The 18424-nt window shown below is 35.0% G+C and overlaps 2 protein-coding genes across 2 annotated transcripts; one reads left to right on the top strand and one right to left on the bottom strand.

Annotated features, from left to right (window-relative positions):
• Positions 1–4011: 4011 nt before the first annotated feature.
• LOC306887845 (lens fiber membrane intrinsic protein-like) lies at positions 4012–5764 on the top strand (the record flags this gene model as incomplete). Its single annotated transcript, XM_079445845.1, has 3 exons — positions 4012–4186; positions 5254–5403; positions 5487–5764. 3 exons carry the CDS (start codon positions 4012–4014, stop codon positions 5762–5764), a joined length of 603 nt encoding a protein of 200 aa, XP_079301971.1.
• Positions 5765–6966: 1202 nt separating this feature from the next.
• On the bottom strand, positions 6967–7884 carry LOC306887844 (free fatty acid receptor 3-like; the record flags this gene model as incomplete). Its single annotated transcript, XM_079445844.1, has 1 exon — positions 6967–7884. One exon carries the CDS (start codon positions 7882–7884, stop codon positions 6967–6969), a length of 918 nt encoding a protein of 305 aa, XP_079301970.1.
• Between the last annotated feature and the right edge of the window lie 10540 nt (positions 7885–18424).

Genomic DNA, 18424 nt, shown 5'->3' with positions numbered 1-18424 from the left:
ATAGAAAACAGTTATTTGAAATTGTAATAATATTTCACGATTTTACCGCTTTTACATAATTTCTGATAAAATAAATGACTTTTCAAAATGAAAAATATCAGTAATCTCCTCCTCCGAGACATTTTGAAATACTGTAATTATATTAAATAATCCTCCTGGAATATAAAAGAGCAACAACCTCTATTTCCTCTTTTTCTGAACTTAATTTTAAACTTTTCTTCCATACCAACATGTTTCAAAAATAATGATGCACTGAAAAACATTTTTTTTTTCATTCAGAAATTGCTGGTAAATTTCACAAATAATAACAAAGGAGCATCAGGTAACCTTGAATAATACATCAAATTCCATCTTTGTTTCATTTACAACTTAGAAAAATCATTTTCACAGTGATCTTTGATCTTTTTTTAATAACGGCACAGTAGCCACATTAGTACTTTCTCATGCATGAAAACATTTACGAATAAGCCATATTAAAACTCTCATATATCACATCAAAGTCATTGCGGCACTGTCAAAAAAGAGTCATGGACATGTGATGTGAGTGAAAATGTGCATAAGCGATATCATCATGTGTCCACTCATAGTGTGTCACCACATGCACGGCTGAATGAAAGTGTGCGCTTCAGCATGTTGCATTGACCGCAGCAGTACTGCAAGCCTCTGCACATCACAGTTCCAGAACGGCCAATACAACAACAAAAAGAGCCTTCCCCCTCCAAACCCCGAGCGCGGACCCGGCCGGCGTCAGCGGTCACGTGCCTCCCACAGCATCAAGCTCAAGTGCATTTGCTCTGTGTGGCCTGTTTTAAAGGATTTTGCCTCCATCGACAGAAAAGCAGAGAGGATAACTTTTTGGAACTTGGCCTGGCGGGTCCTTTTTGACGTTACGCTCGCTGAGGGTCCCACTTTCTCTCTCTTTCCCTCTGGGAAGGTCAATACTTAAGCAGGTTCATTTATCCTGAAGACCTCAGGTAAGAATCCCTCGGACATCTCAGTCACTGACTAATTCACCTTTGTTATGGTTTTCAGGATAAATGTGATTGTTTGTTGCATGTTCTAGTGAGAAGGCCCTTCAAACTGACAAACCATATCTAAACTCTTGAAACTTGATGGATGGAAGGATGCAATCATTTTAATTTATTTTTTAAGAAGTCATATAGTGGTGAACAAAAGTCTCACTTTTAGTAAAAACTCTTCTTATATAATTAAAAGCAAAATCCTTCGTTACAAATGACTGTATATTATCAGACATTTAAATTGAAAAATTTGAATTGAACTATCAAAACTCAAAATATGTCATCTTTAAAAACTTTAATAAAAAACCTTTTAAAGTCTTCACGCATACCGGAAGTTTCACATTTAGTGAAAATTATTTTATAATTCAAGGCAAAATATGTCATTGCAAACTATATCATCTAAATTAATAAATAAATAGAACTCTTAAAACTTGATGGATGAAAGTATGTAATCATCTTTAAAAAAAAATATTTTTTACTTTATTGAAAACATTACAGATTATGTTATGAGGAATTTAAATGAAGAAGAAAAAATATTTTTTATTTTTTTTATTTTTTAAATTTATTTATTTATCCATCGTTATTCTGCTTTAATGAAAGGTGAAGTTAATTTCATTGCACACACACACACATACATACACTCACTGGTTTTTGAAATATGATATTTAATAAAACTGCATTTATTCGTACATGAAACACAATATCCCAGGCAACGAATCAGGTACAAGCTTCATGTAGAGTATTATGTTGAAATGCACACATTGAACAAGGTCTGCAGAAGTTTAGAATGGGTGTTTACTCAGATTTAAACTGCAGGATATTTTAAGAATTAGTCACATCACAGCATGCATATGTATTCATATGGGTTTTCACATATTTAGCCTAGCTGACTGTTTATGCTAGAGCGCCCTCTGTGGCAATACTGACAATGCAATGTGTCACATTATGAATCGCCCTTTTCAAAAGCAAGTTAAGCCACCATATATAAAAAGAAGCTTGTGTAGTTTGAAGCATCTGCATTCAGGCTCACTGTTTGTTGTCCCTGTGCTGTTTTGCATGAGTTTGTTGTCCAGCTCTATTGCTACATGTGGCATTGCAGTTTGGCGTTGTGTTTCTAACTACGTGCTAAAATGGTGTTTGGTCATTTCTGTGAAGTAATGATGTCACATGTTCCGATGTACGAGTAACTGATGCTGTTTTGCTTGTGCAAACTGTGGTGTGGACTGTAAAAACACAGGAAATTGCAAATGCACGTCCAACCGTGATGTCAATCTGGCTTTGTGAGCAATGAAACGTCGAGTGATCAATGCACACTACATTTGCATTTCACAAAGGAAATGCAAAATAGTAAAAGAATGTTAAATATTTGAGTGTAAATGGATCAGAGCTGTTGATATGACAGCTGTGCACAACATATACAGTAATACTTTAAATCAGATGTTTGCATTTGACAAATGCTCTGAAGTTATTGGATTCTGCATACTCATTTTTATTAGTTCATGCATTCCCTGTGAATTGAACCCATGACCTTTATTATATGTTGCTAACTCCATGCTGCTGTTTGTGCTACAGGAACCTTAAACATAGGCCTATGTATGGAATACAAGACCAATTACTGAATCGGCATCGATTAAAGACTACAATTTGTACACCATTTACTATAGAAATATTTTGATGATGTCATCACTGTTACATTTTAAATACTGAACATTCTATTAATGTAATTTAAAAAAAATTTATAATACATTATTTCACATTAAGAAAACGCAGGCTATTTTATAAATTATTTATATTTTGGCATTGTGACAATTAAGCATATGTAGTTTTTAGTTTATATATAAATTGCAGCCCAAAAACTAAATATTGGAGAAAATAGTTTCTCCCACTGCCGCCTCCTCAGACTCAACACTCATGCAGGTTATCAGATTGAGGACACACAACAGGAACGAGCGCAATTAACAACGGCAGACCACGAGCCTTTAACTTGCTTTTTAGGTCGGGTTGAATCTGTGATCTCTGACCCAGCTGGCTTCCATGGCTGCAATACGGTGTGTTTTCCGTCAGACCTGGCAACCCGTCACCTGGCAGTGGGCAGAGTTACACAGAACAAAACAAAAATAGACATTGTGACACAGAACATACCTTACATGGAAGTGTGTTTTCGCCACTGAATAAAAAAAAAAAGTAATTGTGACTTTTTTATCTCGCAGTTCTGACTTCTTTTCTGACTTGCAATACTGTGTTATAAAGTCAGAATTGCAAGATATAAAGTCGCAATTCTGAGAAATAAAGTCAGAAATGCAGGTATAAACTCACAATTCTAATCTTTTTCTTGCAACTCTGAGTTTTTGTCTTGCAGCTGTGACTTTCTTCTCAGAATTACTGAGAATACTGAGAACATTTCAGTCTTTTTCCCCCCTCAGAATTGTACTTTATAACTGCGCAATTGCACAGTTTTCTCACAATTCTGAGAAAAGTCAGAATTGCGAGATATAAACTCACATTTGTGAGAAACAAATCTGAATTGCAAGTTTATATTACACAATTGCGAGAAAAAGTCATAATTGTGAGAAAACACCTTTTGATATTTTTTTCTCAGTGGTGAAAACGGGCTTTCATAAATTTCACAGTAGAAAAAAAGGCTGTAGCATTGTTTTTCGGAGAAACAAGTATGTAAACTTGTAAACATGTTTCTTAAATGTCTGCAAACATTATATTAAACATATTATATTTATGCTTTAGTACAGTCCAAAAAAAAAAAAAGTACATACAGCACCTTTAACATCCACTGAATATTTCCATTGCACAAAAGTGGAAAAAGGTTCTTTAGATTATTTAAAAAAAAAATCACACTAAAAAAAAGTTCTTTTAAGAACAATTCATTGTAATGGTTCTCCGTTTTTAAGAGTGAAAGATATGTTCTTGACCTGTACTGTATATATTGTGCATGTTGAGCATCTCTTGTGTCTATCAGTGCGTTTAGCTCCTCAGGATGTACAGCTTTATGGGAGAGGGCTTGTTCTGTGCCATCGTGGGCAACATCCTGCTGGTGGTCTCCACGGCGACGGACTACTGGATGCAGTACAGACTGTCCGGCAGCTTCGCTCACCAGGGCCTGTGGAGATACTGCATGTCTGGCAAATGCTACACGCAGACCGACAGCATCGGTGAGTGCCAAACGTTACTTCACTTACTGTTTTCAAACATGTTTCCCAAACACACACACACCCTCTCTCATTGGTCAGAAAAACACTTAGTCCTGCCCCAAATTCATGCACATAAACTGTGAATAATGATTTTTCGAAGTTTTAAATAAAACAAAGAATATTGGAGTACATTTTTACAATTTACAATTTTACAAAAGAGTAAAAAAAAAAAATTGTTTATATATATGTGACCCTGGACCACAAAACCAGTCATATGTCACAGTGCACACAGCAAGGATGATACAGGAACACGGAGACGAGGATGTAAACTCAAATAACAATCTTTAATGACTCCAAACAAGGCAGGGCAAGACAAGGCAAGGCAAGGTAGACACAGACAGGAACACTGGGGAGTAACGAGTAGACCAGACCACACGAAACTGAACAGGCAGGACTATAAATACACAGGATAATCAGACAAAAACAGCTGGACAAGAATGAACTAATAATCACATTAAAGAAGGACAGGAAACAAACCAAATAAGGAAACACGACACACACGACAGAGGACTGACATCATGTATTAACCTTTTTCCCACATTACTTTTCTATGACTATTAAGAGTTATTTCAGTGATTTTTCCAGGCCTGGAAATAATTATAATTATAAACCAGCCAGGAAGAAGTTTAATATTCACAACATTTTGATAAAACTCTCAACATTTTGGTTGTTAATTTGACGTTTTTATTACATTTTTATTAAAATTGATTAATTTCAATTACATTTCCAAACCTGAAATTTACAATTTTACAATTCCCTTATAATATCTAGGTTTTCCATGATGGTAACTTGGTTAATTTAATGTATTTACTATAATTTTCCTTAATGGAAAAAGAACCTTTACAAAATTGGACTAAACAAAGTAAAATATATATATATTTTTTCCTCCTTCCAAAGATAACGACTGGCGTTTCCCCAAATTTGCAATGTTCAATGTAAATCATTGTTAGAAGTCCATGCATGTTCCTCCATCGGTCTGAGCTAAATTGCACGTCTCTCTTTGTTTCTCTCTCTGTCTTTCATTTCAGCCTACTGGAACGCGACCCGGGCCTTCATGATCCTCTCAGCGATGTCGTGTTTTGCAGGAATCATCGCAGGCATCCTCTCGTTCGTTCACTTCTCCGTCTTTGCGAGATTCAACCGTTCCTTCGCTGCAGGGATCATGTTTTTTGTCTCCAGTAAGTCTTTCCTTTCCAGATGCTTATACAGGCAGATAATGAACACAAGAAGTCATCTAAGCTTCCCTTTACGTCTCCTCCAGCGCTCTTTGTTCTGCTCGCTATGGCCATCTACACCGGGGTGACGGTCAACTTCCTCGGGAAGCGTTTCGGCGACTGGCGTTTCTCGTGGTCCTACATTCTGGGCTGGGTCGCTCTGCTCATGACCTTTTTTGCAGGTCAGTACAGGTGGATTTTTTTAGTTTGCTCTCCAGCATGTCTTGTTGATCTCATGGAACACGTGTGTTTTGTTTTTGCAGGTATATTTTACATGTGTGCCTACAGGATGCATGAATGCCGCAGACTGGCTGGCTCTCGCTAACACGCTGTCCCAACAGATGCACATTAAAGATTAAATATGAATCACACAATCCTGAATAAATCGGAGTCATTGTTCATGCACAGAGCGACAAAATCTCAAATAAACTCTCAGATTATTCTCATCATTTGATGTCATTCTGTTTATTTACTGACTGACATAGTGAAGGAAGGTCAACATTTTGGCTGGTAATTTGACATTTCTATGACTACATTGTGGTTTTAACGGTGATTAAATTTCAAAATTCCCTGATAATTTTAGGTTTTCATGATGGTGGAAACTCCAAATTCCAAAATATTTTGAATATTGAGAATTTTAATTGTTAATTTAGAAATAAAACTACAAAAATTGTTTTTTTATTATATTATTATTATATATTTTTAAAATTAATCTTTTTGTTTTATTAATTTTAATATAGTTTTTAATTTTTGTAGTTTAATTTTTAAATTCCTTGATATATTATTCAGATTTTATTGACAGCATCCATAAATTAGCCAGGAAAATTTTAATATTTATAATATTTTGGTGAAACTCTCCACATTTTGGCTTTTAATTTGATATTTCTACAATTTTATTAAGATGTATCAATTTCAATGACGTTTTAAAATTCCCTGATATTCATATTTTCTTAATAATATCCATAAACTGACCATCCATCAAAAGTTTAATATGGAGAATCATTTTGTAAAACTCTCTCATTTTAGCTATTAATTTGGCATTTCTATTACATTTGCAGGCCTAATAATTCAATTTTAAAATTTTCCAAGTTTTCCATGATGGTGGAAATAAAATCAAAATAAATTCCGAACCCACCACAGGAAATGGTTGAATATTCAAAACATTTTAATGAAACCTTCTTAATCAGCAAATCAGAATGTTTTCTGTGACACTGACGACTGAAGTAATGATGCTCCAAAAAATCAGCTTTGCATCGCAGAAATAAACTACATTTCAAAACATATTGAAATAGAATACAGTTATTTTAAATTGCAATAATATTTCAGATTTTTACAGTATGTTTGATTAAACAAATACAGCCTTGGCGAGCATAAGAGACTTCTTTTAAAAACAATAAAATTCTTAACAACCCCAAACTTTAGAAAATAGCTATGCTAAATGTATCAAAGCTTAAATAATGAATGAATATTTAAAGTTATTAAATGAATACATAGATCTTGCAATTTGCATGAAGTCCTAACTGATGTTCATTTTGTCACAATCACAAGTTCAGTTTCACTCTTTTTAGTCTTCTTAAGTCTAAAACACCACGTCTTGAGTAAAGAAATGGTTTTGCTTTCACGGAAAGTGGAGGAGGAGAAGTAAAACACGAACGGGTCCAGACAGGTGTTGAGGGTGCTGGGCAGGAGCGTGTAGTACCTCCACGACGGGCTGTTGTTGCTGCTGAACCCCACCAGATGGGACAAGTTGTAGGGTAAATAACACAGTAAAAAGATGGTCAGCGTGCACAACGCCATGCCAATGGCCCTTTGCTTTTTCTCTTTACTTATATGAGGCCTGCTGTACAGGATGTAGATGCAGTTGCTATAGCAGAAGATACAAACTAAGAGCGGCAGCATGTATAGAACCACAAACATTTCGAGTCGAACTGGTAACAAGGTCTTCTTTTGCTTCTCGGTGAAGTCTTCGTAGCAGACCGTTTTGGGAACGGTGGCGTTCGGATCTGGCATGTGGACAGTGATGAATACGATGCTGCAATGGGCAGCGCTGACCAGCCAGATAATGATGCTTCCTGCTGTGGCGTAGAGTTGCTTACGCAACACTCTGTACCTGAATGGAAACCTCAGCCCTATGTAGCGGTCAATGGCTATAGCCATGAGCAACAGGGAGCTGGTATAAATGGTGGTGAAATAGACATAAGAGGCAACGGAGCACAGGGTCTGGGATAAATACCATTTCATGCCAATGGCGGCTTCGTACATCTTGAAGGGCAGAAAGAGCAGGAAGACCAAGTCAGAAGCCGTCAGGCTGAAGAGCAGGATGTCATTTGGATTGGGTTTGTCACCCAGTTTCTTAAAGAACATGCAAATGGCCAGCAGATTGGCAGGAAGGCCAATGAGAAACGTCAGGATGTAGATGGCTAAAATCACCCATTGGTTTGTCATTTTGCACGGGAATGGACTCTGAAAAACATCAAAATGAGATTTATCCAACAACGTATCCACCTTATGCGGAAGTAAGCCTATGAGTGAGACTTCCGGTTAATTAGCAGCTATAGAGAAATAACAAGAAGAATTACAACGTGCAGTAAATGGTAAAACTGGTTGCACTACAAACCAGTGTTCATAATTAAGATAATACATTAAAATAACACCAATTTGCAATATATCAAGCAGCAAAACAAGCGCTTTTGTACAGCTAGAAATAGCTGGAAGCGAATGAGACCGGAAGCAAGACCCATAAAATTGACAAATCCGTGCCCATAACTGATTTAGCCAACACTAATAAACAGATATAGTGGTTTACAAATGTATTTTAACACATAAGTCAAACTTGTCAAAAATGTCTGAAAGGAAGTTGCACTGAAAAAGTAAAACATCAAATAAAATAATAATAAAACTATGTTATACTTAATTTTGTTATCTAACAAAATTGAACTTTTTCAATGCAATTTCCTTTTGTAAATAGTAACACTAATGAAAGCTCTAATGCCCTATTATAGATAACAAAACCAATTATTTAAATTTAATCTTATTTTATTATTTACTTTTTCAATGCAACATCCAATGAACATTGCAGTGGACATAATCAGTAAACGCACACTTACAAATGTCTTAAACGGCATAATAGCAAAACCAAGCGGCATGGTTTGATTTTCTTTTATTATTTTTTTTATTGTATTATTTTACTTTTCCAATGCAACATCTTGTGCATGATCAGTAGCCATTTGGTTGTTATTTTTCTAAAACAGTAACACTAATTAATTAACAGCCAGAATGCCCTGAAAATATATTTGAACATGAAAGCCACACTCGTATTAAAAGGCATTGAATTAGATAACGAAATCAAGTGGCTTGGTTTATTTTATTTGATGGTTTATTGTATTTTATTATTATTTTATTTTATTATTTGCTTTTTTTAATGCAACATCCTGTGTGTAATCAGTACACGTTTTTCTAAGTATTTTTACAAGTCAGTTTTTTTTTTTAAGTGTGGCTTAAGTGTCCAAATTCTTACAGTATATTTATTTAAAATAGATAGGCTAGTTATTTCGACACAAGTACATGACTAAAGTCACTAATATGAAAAATATTTGCCTTACCACAAACCTCTGTGTGTTTCCCGGTGTCTTCTAAGATTTAGTCTAATTTGGTTGATTTCCCTGTGTTATTCCTACAGATATTCCCTGAGAATAGCCATATTGAGCACAGTTCACTGAATAGGGTGTAAATAAGGATACGTGACTGTTAGTTTAACTAGCATGCAAAATCTTATTGCATCTGAACTCAGTAAGCACATAGGTATAATATCTGAATTTGTTGGAGTGTAAACAACATGCAAACATCCGTGTAAACAAGCAAGCATCATAACACACTCACCTTTCGACAAACACATGCATAAAAGTTAGGCAACAATAAATGATAGCCTATTTAGTTTTTGTATTGGGAGTAGGCTATTTTGACATGAGACATTATTTTGGTCTTACATTTACATTTAGTCATCTAATATGAGGACAAAGGCTGTTCTTCAGCATGAAGGATCACAGACAAGTTGTTCAGTATGTCAAAGTTTATTTATGTTTCACATCTCTCAGTTTCATCATTGACGTACATAGCCACATCCGTTTATGAAATGAAAAAATGAACTTTTGGGTTCTTGAATCTAAATGATAGCCTTCAGTAGGATGGATTTTTCCATGCAACCTTTTTTTTTCAGCTGAATAATTTTTGATGTCTGCAAGGGTCAGAGATTTTTATAATATTCCATGTTTAATATTCAAAAAGTGTACTTTATCGAACATTTGGCATTTTAATCACATTACTTAACCATGCCTTTAAAGAGAATTTGGTCAAATTAGTTATTAGACATCTAGAAATGCATATTGCGGCCTTAATTTTGATTCAATTTTTTAGATGTCAATAAAGGAGACATATAATAAAAATATACATAATTAAAATAACGTCTACTTGTTGTAACTGATTCAAGATCAGCGGAAAAAGAGAAGCTCGAGCTCATTTGGTTGAGTAGACGCCTCAACATTGGTTGCTGTGTGTCTTCACATTCCTGATTCGAGTTTGTGTGTTGTTTTCTCAACTTCCAGGAATATTCCCAGGTGAGAAAATACATCCTGCAAGATAGAAAGCCGTTAATATGTCGTTCATACAGTCAGGGGCCTCAAGTCACGAATGTTACTGCGTTTGATAAAATACAAGCGCCTCTGGCATTTGTGATCGCACAGAGACACTTTTCAAACAGAATTTATAAGTGTGTTGGTATTTATGTTATAAAATCTATAAAAAAGGCTGTTTAAAAAGTCCATTGCTAATGTGATGAACTCCACCTGTGGTGAACTTGAGGACAACTGACCTCTAAAAATCCCCAAAACACCAGCTGATTCAAAGACACTGAGCAAATATGATTTTATGAGAAAAGTTATTTTATTTGTTTGTATTATTAAAGAGTGTGTCCATTTTAAACAGCAGTTCACCCAAAAATTATTTGCTCACACACTTGTACAGTTTGTGTAAAAAAAACTTAAAATGATATATAATAGATCTGATGGATTACATTAATAATGTGGAAAATTATGCATTATCTAATTAAACATGCACTAATGTGCATATATTTCCTGAACAGAAATCTTTTACAGAGTGGATTTTAGATTTCTCTTTTTATCAATCCATAAATCAGAAAACACTGTCAACAGTCAGAAAAAAAAAATACATCAAAATACATAAAATCAGGGGAATGATATATGAACAAACCCCTCTTTAATAACCTTCAGAATATAGATGGGAATAAAACTATAAAGTGTGTTTTAGGTGCTGCTGAAATGGAGAAAACTTTAGAAAATGGCCTTTAAAGATATGTATTGTAATTGGGATCTGCTGTATATCTACTGTATTATCTTAAAAATCAGTCGAAATGATCCATATTAATTAATCAGTTAAGTTGATTAGCTGATCAATAAATTAAATTAATCATAAATTAAATTTTGTATAAATATAAGTTCATATTTTTGCAATGCAACAACATGAACCAATGATTAATATAATAAAAGTGTATTTTGGATGTGTCCTTTCCACTAGTTTTGTTTGAAATTGACCAATGCATGAAAAAAAGTTTCCTGCTTTAAGTGTTTGTCATCTGATTGATCTGCAGACATGAGAGTGATGAAGATAGTGTCAACATGCCTCTCCAAGACAGAAAGTCTAGAGGACCAAACAGACCAGATCCCAAACCTAAAGATAAGTAAGTCATCGCCCAAACTATTACTGATGAGAGTTGGGTTTCTCTGCTGATATTTATAATGCCTTTTTAAAATATATTGTTTTAGGGAGCTTCTTGATCTCAAGAGGCTTTTATCACTGATCACAGCTCCAGTGTCCAAACAGGTAGGATTTTAAGAATGTTTTGTTTTCGGATGACTTAAATCTTAAATTTGAATTACATTTCTTTTTGCTGCTTCAGTTCCAAATCAGGAAATGAACTGCAATTTTATTCTCAGTTAAATTCTGAATTGTGCAGGAACCTACTGTAGGTTTAGTTTCCATCTCCTCTCACCATCTCAGGTTTCATCCTTGAATCAATCCAAGGGACGGAAGCCTCAGAACTCCTCAAATGTTCCCGATCATCGGAAAATCGGCACAAACAGCGAAGCGTCAGAGCTGGATAACTTTCGGTGCACAGTGTCCCATGTTGCCTCTTAATTTTGCTCTGCAAAAAAAATCCCATGTTGTCTCTTAATTTTGTTCTGTTGCATTTTGTAACCAGCGTTCATGTCATTAACCGTGTGACCTACAGAAATCAGAGGTGTTTTAGTGACATCACACATCACAGACTGTTCCTGGACATCTTCACTGCCTTGATCAACAACAGACTCGGTTGCAGGTGTGCATTTATGAGTATGACTCTGATAATGTACGCCAGTTATGGATCATAGACTAGTCTTGTTTGTTTTCAGGAACTGGCTGGAAAATTCCTCCTCAGACAACATCCTAAGAGTTGTAAACTGCTTGAGATTGTTGATCAGGGATCCTCTTCACCAGGTGAGATCCAAAATCTCGGTTTAATATCATCTTAAAAATCACTCTTAGAAAAATCTGTAAAAATGTGGACCAAATGCACCATGTTAATATGAAGAAATTATCTGTATTCATTATTCAGTTAAGTTAATTAACTGATTAGTTGATTTTTTGTTGAAATTAAATTAGTCCTAATTTAAATTCATTATAAATATGTTATTATTTAAAAACTGCTACATTAAAAAAAATACTTTTAAAGCATTATTCATCTTGGTTAATAATAATTTTAACATTTACTAATGCGTTATTAAAGCCTGCAGTGCTGTTAAAGGGGTCATATTATGCTTTTTTAAAGATCATTATTTGGTGTATTTGGTGTAACAGAATGTGTTGACATGATTTAATGTTCAAAAACACATTATTTTTCAAATACTGTACATTATTGTAAGTCCGCATCTCTCAAACGCTTCATTTTCTACAAAGTCCCTCCTTCTGACAAGCGCAGTCTGCTCTGATTGGCCAGCTGACACAGTGCAATGTGATTGGCCGAACACCACAAGCACGAGTCGGAAATGTAACGCCCCTTTCCATTTTTTTAGCTGTCAAAATAAATGTAAAGACAGTTAATAATGTGCTTAGTTTTACCATCAGTTGAAGCCCGAGAGGGGAACAGAGTCACGTGACAGACACAGTGATGATGCTCGTATGTGTTTGCAGTACACAAGCCGCGGTTGTGTGACCGTATCTCCCTCTCTCACACACACACACACACAAAAACAAAACTCCGCATTTGAACAGTCAATAGCAAATACTTAAATGAATAACAAAACATACTTACAGTCGCTGATTCAGAAGCGCCAGATTGTCATAGCAAAGTCAGAATTACGTCCTCTCCTAGGTTCACGAAACGGTCGTCCATAAAATGCATTGTGATAACATCTGGGTTGTGCTGTTTTGTTTTAAGTAATCTTAACGCTTCCTAAATGCATCTACTTTCAGACGGCCAAACAAAGTGCTTTTGCTTTCACCTAGAAACACACAGCTGCATCAACACTACTGCGGTTACTAAAACCAAGCCTTCTCTCTTTGCGTGAACATTTGGGTGGTGTTACGCAAATATTTCCACATTGTGACGTAGACATGTGGGGGTGTGTTTGAATGAGCCGTTTTAGGGGGGCGTGGCAGAGTATAAAGAATATCTCTTTGGTTTTGAGACTCTAGTCTAACTTCAGGGATCTTATCTATGGACAATCGCGTGTGACACCCCAAAGAGAAAGGAAAACTTGAAATCACATCATATGACCCCTTTAAAAATTATTTAATGAATTTGAGCTAACATGTACTTGTAGTTTTATTAACTTGTGTTAACAAAGGCTAATAAATACTGTAACAAATTGTATTGCTAATTGTTAGTTAATATTAGTTAATTCATTGACTAATATTGTCTAATGGGACCTTATTGTGAAGTGTTCATTGGGTGTTTTTCAGCACATGGAGTCGGTTGCAACCGTGTATCTAGAAAGCAGAGCACAGACGCTGGAAATCGAGCAGCTGGTTGCAATGACATGCGAGACAAACATATTGCAGTATGTTGCACAGTATGTACAGATTGGAAACGAGCCGTGAGAAGAATAAAGTGTTTGCTATACTTGTTTCTCCATCATTTGCTCTGCAGATATGTTTCAGAAGTTGTCTTCTGTTGAGGAGCAAAGGCAGTGGATTATTAAATGTGGTGCACATAAGGTATTTATAGTGTTTTAGAGGAAGTCAAACTTTACAAAGCATACAAGATTTTTAAACGTGAACAAAAATGTAATGTACTTTTACAATCAAAATCCAAAATACTATAATAACAACCATAAAAAATATTTGTTAACTGAAATAATACTTAAACTTACTTTATTTCAGCTAGTTGTCCTGGAACCATTTCTTATTTTCGTTATAGAACTAAAATAAAATAAAAACTTAAATATATAAAACATATTTAAAAAAATAAATAATAATAATAAAAATGACAAAAACAACAAAAGTGCTAAAACTTTAATTAAAACAGAAATGGAAAATATGGTAAAACTTTAGGATAGGGACCAATTCTCACTGTTAATTAGTTGCTTATTAGCATGTCTATTATTAACATATTGGCTGTTTATTAGTACTTCTAAAGCACATATTCTGCATAGCCATATTCTACGTCCATAATCCTACCCAATATCTAAATTTAACAACTACCTTACTTACTATAAATAAGCAGGAAATTAGTGTCAGGAATCTGGTCCATGCTCTCCCGGTTAACCACCACTAGAGGTCACCCGTTCACCACAGTGACTATTTTCACTCACAACACATTGGACTCCATTTCCCACAATCCATTGCACTGACGACATGCACAGCTGTTCACTATCTCGCCCACACCTGATCATCATTTCACAATCACCACCACTCACTATTTAAGCTTGGGACTTGCTCTTGCTCACCGCCGAGTATTGTCTAGCCTAGCTACTCTACGAAGTGGGTTCTGGTCATAGTTTTCCTAGTTTGTCTCCCTGTGTTTTGATTCCTGCCCGTGTTCCTGGATTATTCTCTCTGCCTTGCCCTGTCTGGATATTGTACGCCGATCGTCGACCCACGCTTGCCCTAGGATTATTCTTGTCTCTTGCCTTTGCCATACCTGTTTGCTGTTATTTGACCCTGCCTGTCTTGACCATGTCTTATAATAAAGCTTTGCAAATGGATCCGCACGTCTCACGTCTCGTCACCCCCGTAACAATTAGGAGTTTATTGAGGCAAAAGTCACAGTTAATGGTTTGTTAATGGCGAGAATTGGACCTTAAAATAAAGTGTGACCGAAAATATATAAAAAAATTCTAAATATTATTTAAATCTATAATAGTACATCAAACATACTAAAACAACACTGATTTACAGTAAACAATTTTTCTTTTGCACAGACCCTCGTGAAGCTGCTCTCTACGCGGGACAGATAGTGTGGTATTAGGATCTCTGCTGGCTCTCACCAAACTGGCTGAAAGGTAATATAATATCATGAGTAATTCATATCTACAGCAATTAAATTAGCATGATGCATTAGATACATTAGCATTTAATCAATAATCTCATTTCTCATTTAGTCAAGAATGCAAAGAGAAGATTGGAGAGCTCTCTCTTGTGGAGCATCTTCTAGTTTTTTTACAAGAGTATGACATGTTTTCAAAAAGGTAAGAGACAAGGCTTGTTTGACGACGTATTGATATCTTTTGCAGTCATTTTTCTGTGTGCTATCTAGCTATCTATCTATCTATCTATCTATCTATCTATCTATCTATCTATCTATCTATCTATCTATCTATCTATCTATCTATCTATCTATCTATCTATCTATCTATCATCTGACTATTTCTATCTATCTATCTATCTATCTATCTATCTATCTATCTATCTATCTATCTATCTATCTATCTATCTATCTATCTATCTATCTATCTATCTATCTATCTATCTATCTTTTTGATATATGGTATCCAAAGAACTAAGAAAATGAGAAAAACTAGAGAAATAATTTTTTTTATTTAATACAAATATTTCCTTTGTAAATTAACAATTAATGAAAATTTTTGTATATCAATTATGTCATCTATCAAGACCAGACTTCAAACATGGGATGACCCAAAACAATTTATTTCATTATTTCTTTTGCAATATTTTTCTTATTTTCTTTTTTTTTAAACATTTTTTGAAGGGAAATATGTGAAATGTATTTGTATTGATTTATTATTAATTCATTCATAATTTATGCATTTATTTATTTGTTTTATTTTTTTGTAAGTATTATTTTTACTCCTTTGTGACATTTATTAATTTGTGAGTGTATTTGTTTTTTTTATTATTATTTGTGATTTATCTGTGTGATACACATTTATTATTTACATGCATTATTATTTATGATATACACATAATTAATATATAGTGTAAGTTGCATGTACAATGAGGTAGAGTGGAGATTTATGCACTCGAATGCATAAATATGGCTGTGTTTGAGATGACTTTTCCACAGCAGGATACATTCTGCATTGTCTTGCACTATTAATGAAACTACTGTCCCTGTTCCCAGCATGCTGTGCTGCAATCACTGAGCTTGTTTTGGACGACACAACAGCACATAATGGTTCAGGTAGTCACTTCTCTTCGTCACATGCTTCTCTTGAATCAAAAACATCAATTTGCATTCATCTCATGTTTATATAGTCTGCATGCTTTGATTCTGTTTAAGGAGAATGGTGTCTACATAACTGGCAAACTGATTTTCAAGATCCTCAGGCAAATTGCTCATTGTTTGTTGGTTCCAGACTGTTTTTTCCATTTTTATTTATTATTTCAGTATTTTATTCATATTATCTAGGTTGATACCAGCACTTATTCTTATACTTTTTGACCCCTCCATATAAAAATATATAATTTGTCTTTGTCTCAGCTGATAAGCTCTATATCGTGATGGAGCTCATAGAAGGAGCTCATCTCTCTCAAAGAGAAACAGCAGACATTCACCGAGGAAAGAGTCTGGAACATTTTCATACAGGTGAGGAGCTCGACACTTGAACAGAACAAGGAAAATATGAATAAAAGCGAAATAAGTTCATACTGAAACCTCCACAGATCTGTCTGGCTTTGAGATACTTACACAATGAGAAACGGATCATCCACCGAGATCTCACACCCAATAATATCATGCTCAGAGAGAGAGATAAAGTCACTATTAGTATATGTAGGGGGTTTTAGGCACACTGCTTCACATTGTGTACATAATAACCAATCTAATCTTTTTCCAGCTGACTTTGGTCTTGCGAAACAGAAACAGGAGAACAGTAAGCTGACGTCAGTGGTTGGGACAATACTGTACTGCTTGTGTGTACTTTACAATTCTCAAATACATCCAGGTGAACGTGTGTTGGAGTTTGAGGTGTTGAGGAGTTTTGTTTTTTGCGTCTCAGTCCAGAGATCGTGAAGAACGAGCCGTACAGAGAGAAGGCAGACGTTTGGGCCGCGGGCTGCATCCTCTATCAGATGGTCACCCTCACACCTCCGTTCTACAGCAAACATGCTCTCGCTCGCTACCAAGGTGGCAAAATTGAGATTTATACATCATCTGAATAAATAAGCTTTCCATTGATATATGTTTGTTATGATAGGACAATATTTAGCCGAGATACAACTATTTGAAAATCTGGAATCTGAGGGTGCAAAAACAAATTTGAGAAAATCACCTTTAAAGTTGTCCAAATGATGTTTTTAGCAATGCATATTACTAATCAAAAATGAAGTTTTGATATATTTACAGTAGGAAGTTTTCAAAATATCTTCATGGAACATGATCTTTACTTAATATCCTGATGATTTTTGGCATGAAAGAAAAATTTCTAATTTTGACCCATGCAATGTATTTTTGGCTATTGCTACAAATATACCCCAGCGACTTCAGACTGCTTTTGTGCTCCAGGGTCACATTTGAATAATTACAGGTATTGTTGTATGTGCACTGAGTTAGAGCACATTCAAAATGCAATGCAAATGTGTAAACACAAATACTTCTAGCTATGCAAGCTTAAAATTAAATGTCGCTACATATTTAGATTTAAGCATATTGTAGTAGCTAATGATAATAACACATCCGGTTTAATGCCACGTATATTAGAAATAAAGCTGTAGCGCCCTCTTGTGTCTTGAGGTTTGTTACCACCACAGCACAAGATTGGACATGTGTAAAGTATGTTTCTAGGCAAAGGTTAAAAATAATAATGTTTTATTCATTTTAGGACTGAACAGTTTTCAGCATGATCTCTTGAAAAGTCCTTTCAGTCATTAATGTACTTGTTGTTGGAGGAAAATACTTAATTTGCTAAATTAAGATTTGTTTTTCCATTCTTAATGTGTAGAAATGTCTGGGAATGTCAGTGTGAAATCTGAGCTGAACACACTTAGGTGAGTTGATTTATTTTATTTCATTTTAAATGTGTTCCCATATACGTAGTTTTGCAAATTGTCAAAAAGCAAAAGCACGACCAGGTAAAAAGTCTCTGTTTTGCTAATGTGCACAAATATGATATATTCCGAATTTTATTTGGACTCATTTATGTAGTTTTTGTAAAAGTAACAGTATCCTCACACTTAAGGTTAAATAACTCAAAATACCAGGGAATTCTTTTGTTTCAAAAAGTTTGACAAATTGATGATCCCAACCAAAGGCTTCTTGAACTTCTGCATAAGATTATATTTATAACTCCGGTAATTTAGAGTCTGTTTTCAGGCATTTTCCTGAATGCTTCAGTCTCTTTTAATCAGATTTTCTGTTTTTAGCTCCCTCCAGCTCCACAAAACAGCTTGAAGCAGCGGGCAGTCGAACGCTTCAAGAAACCTCTGTTCACATACGGAAGTGATCCATACAATCTGAAGGTGGAGCTCAATAAGG

The sequence above is a fragment of the Barbus barbus genome (genome assembly GCF_936440315.1).
Source record: "Barbus barbus genome assembly, chromosome: 21".
NCBI classification, from domain to species: domain Eukaryota; kingdom Metazoa; phylum Chordata; class Actinopteri; order Cypriniformes; family Cyprinidae; genus Barbus; species Barbus barbus.
This window is presented reverse-complemented; position numbering and strand designations above follow the sequence as displayed.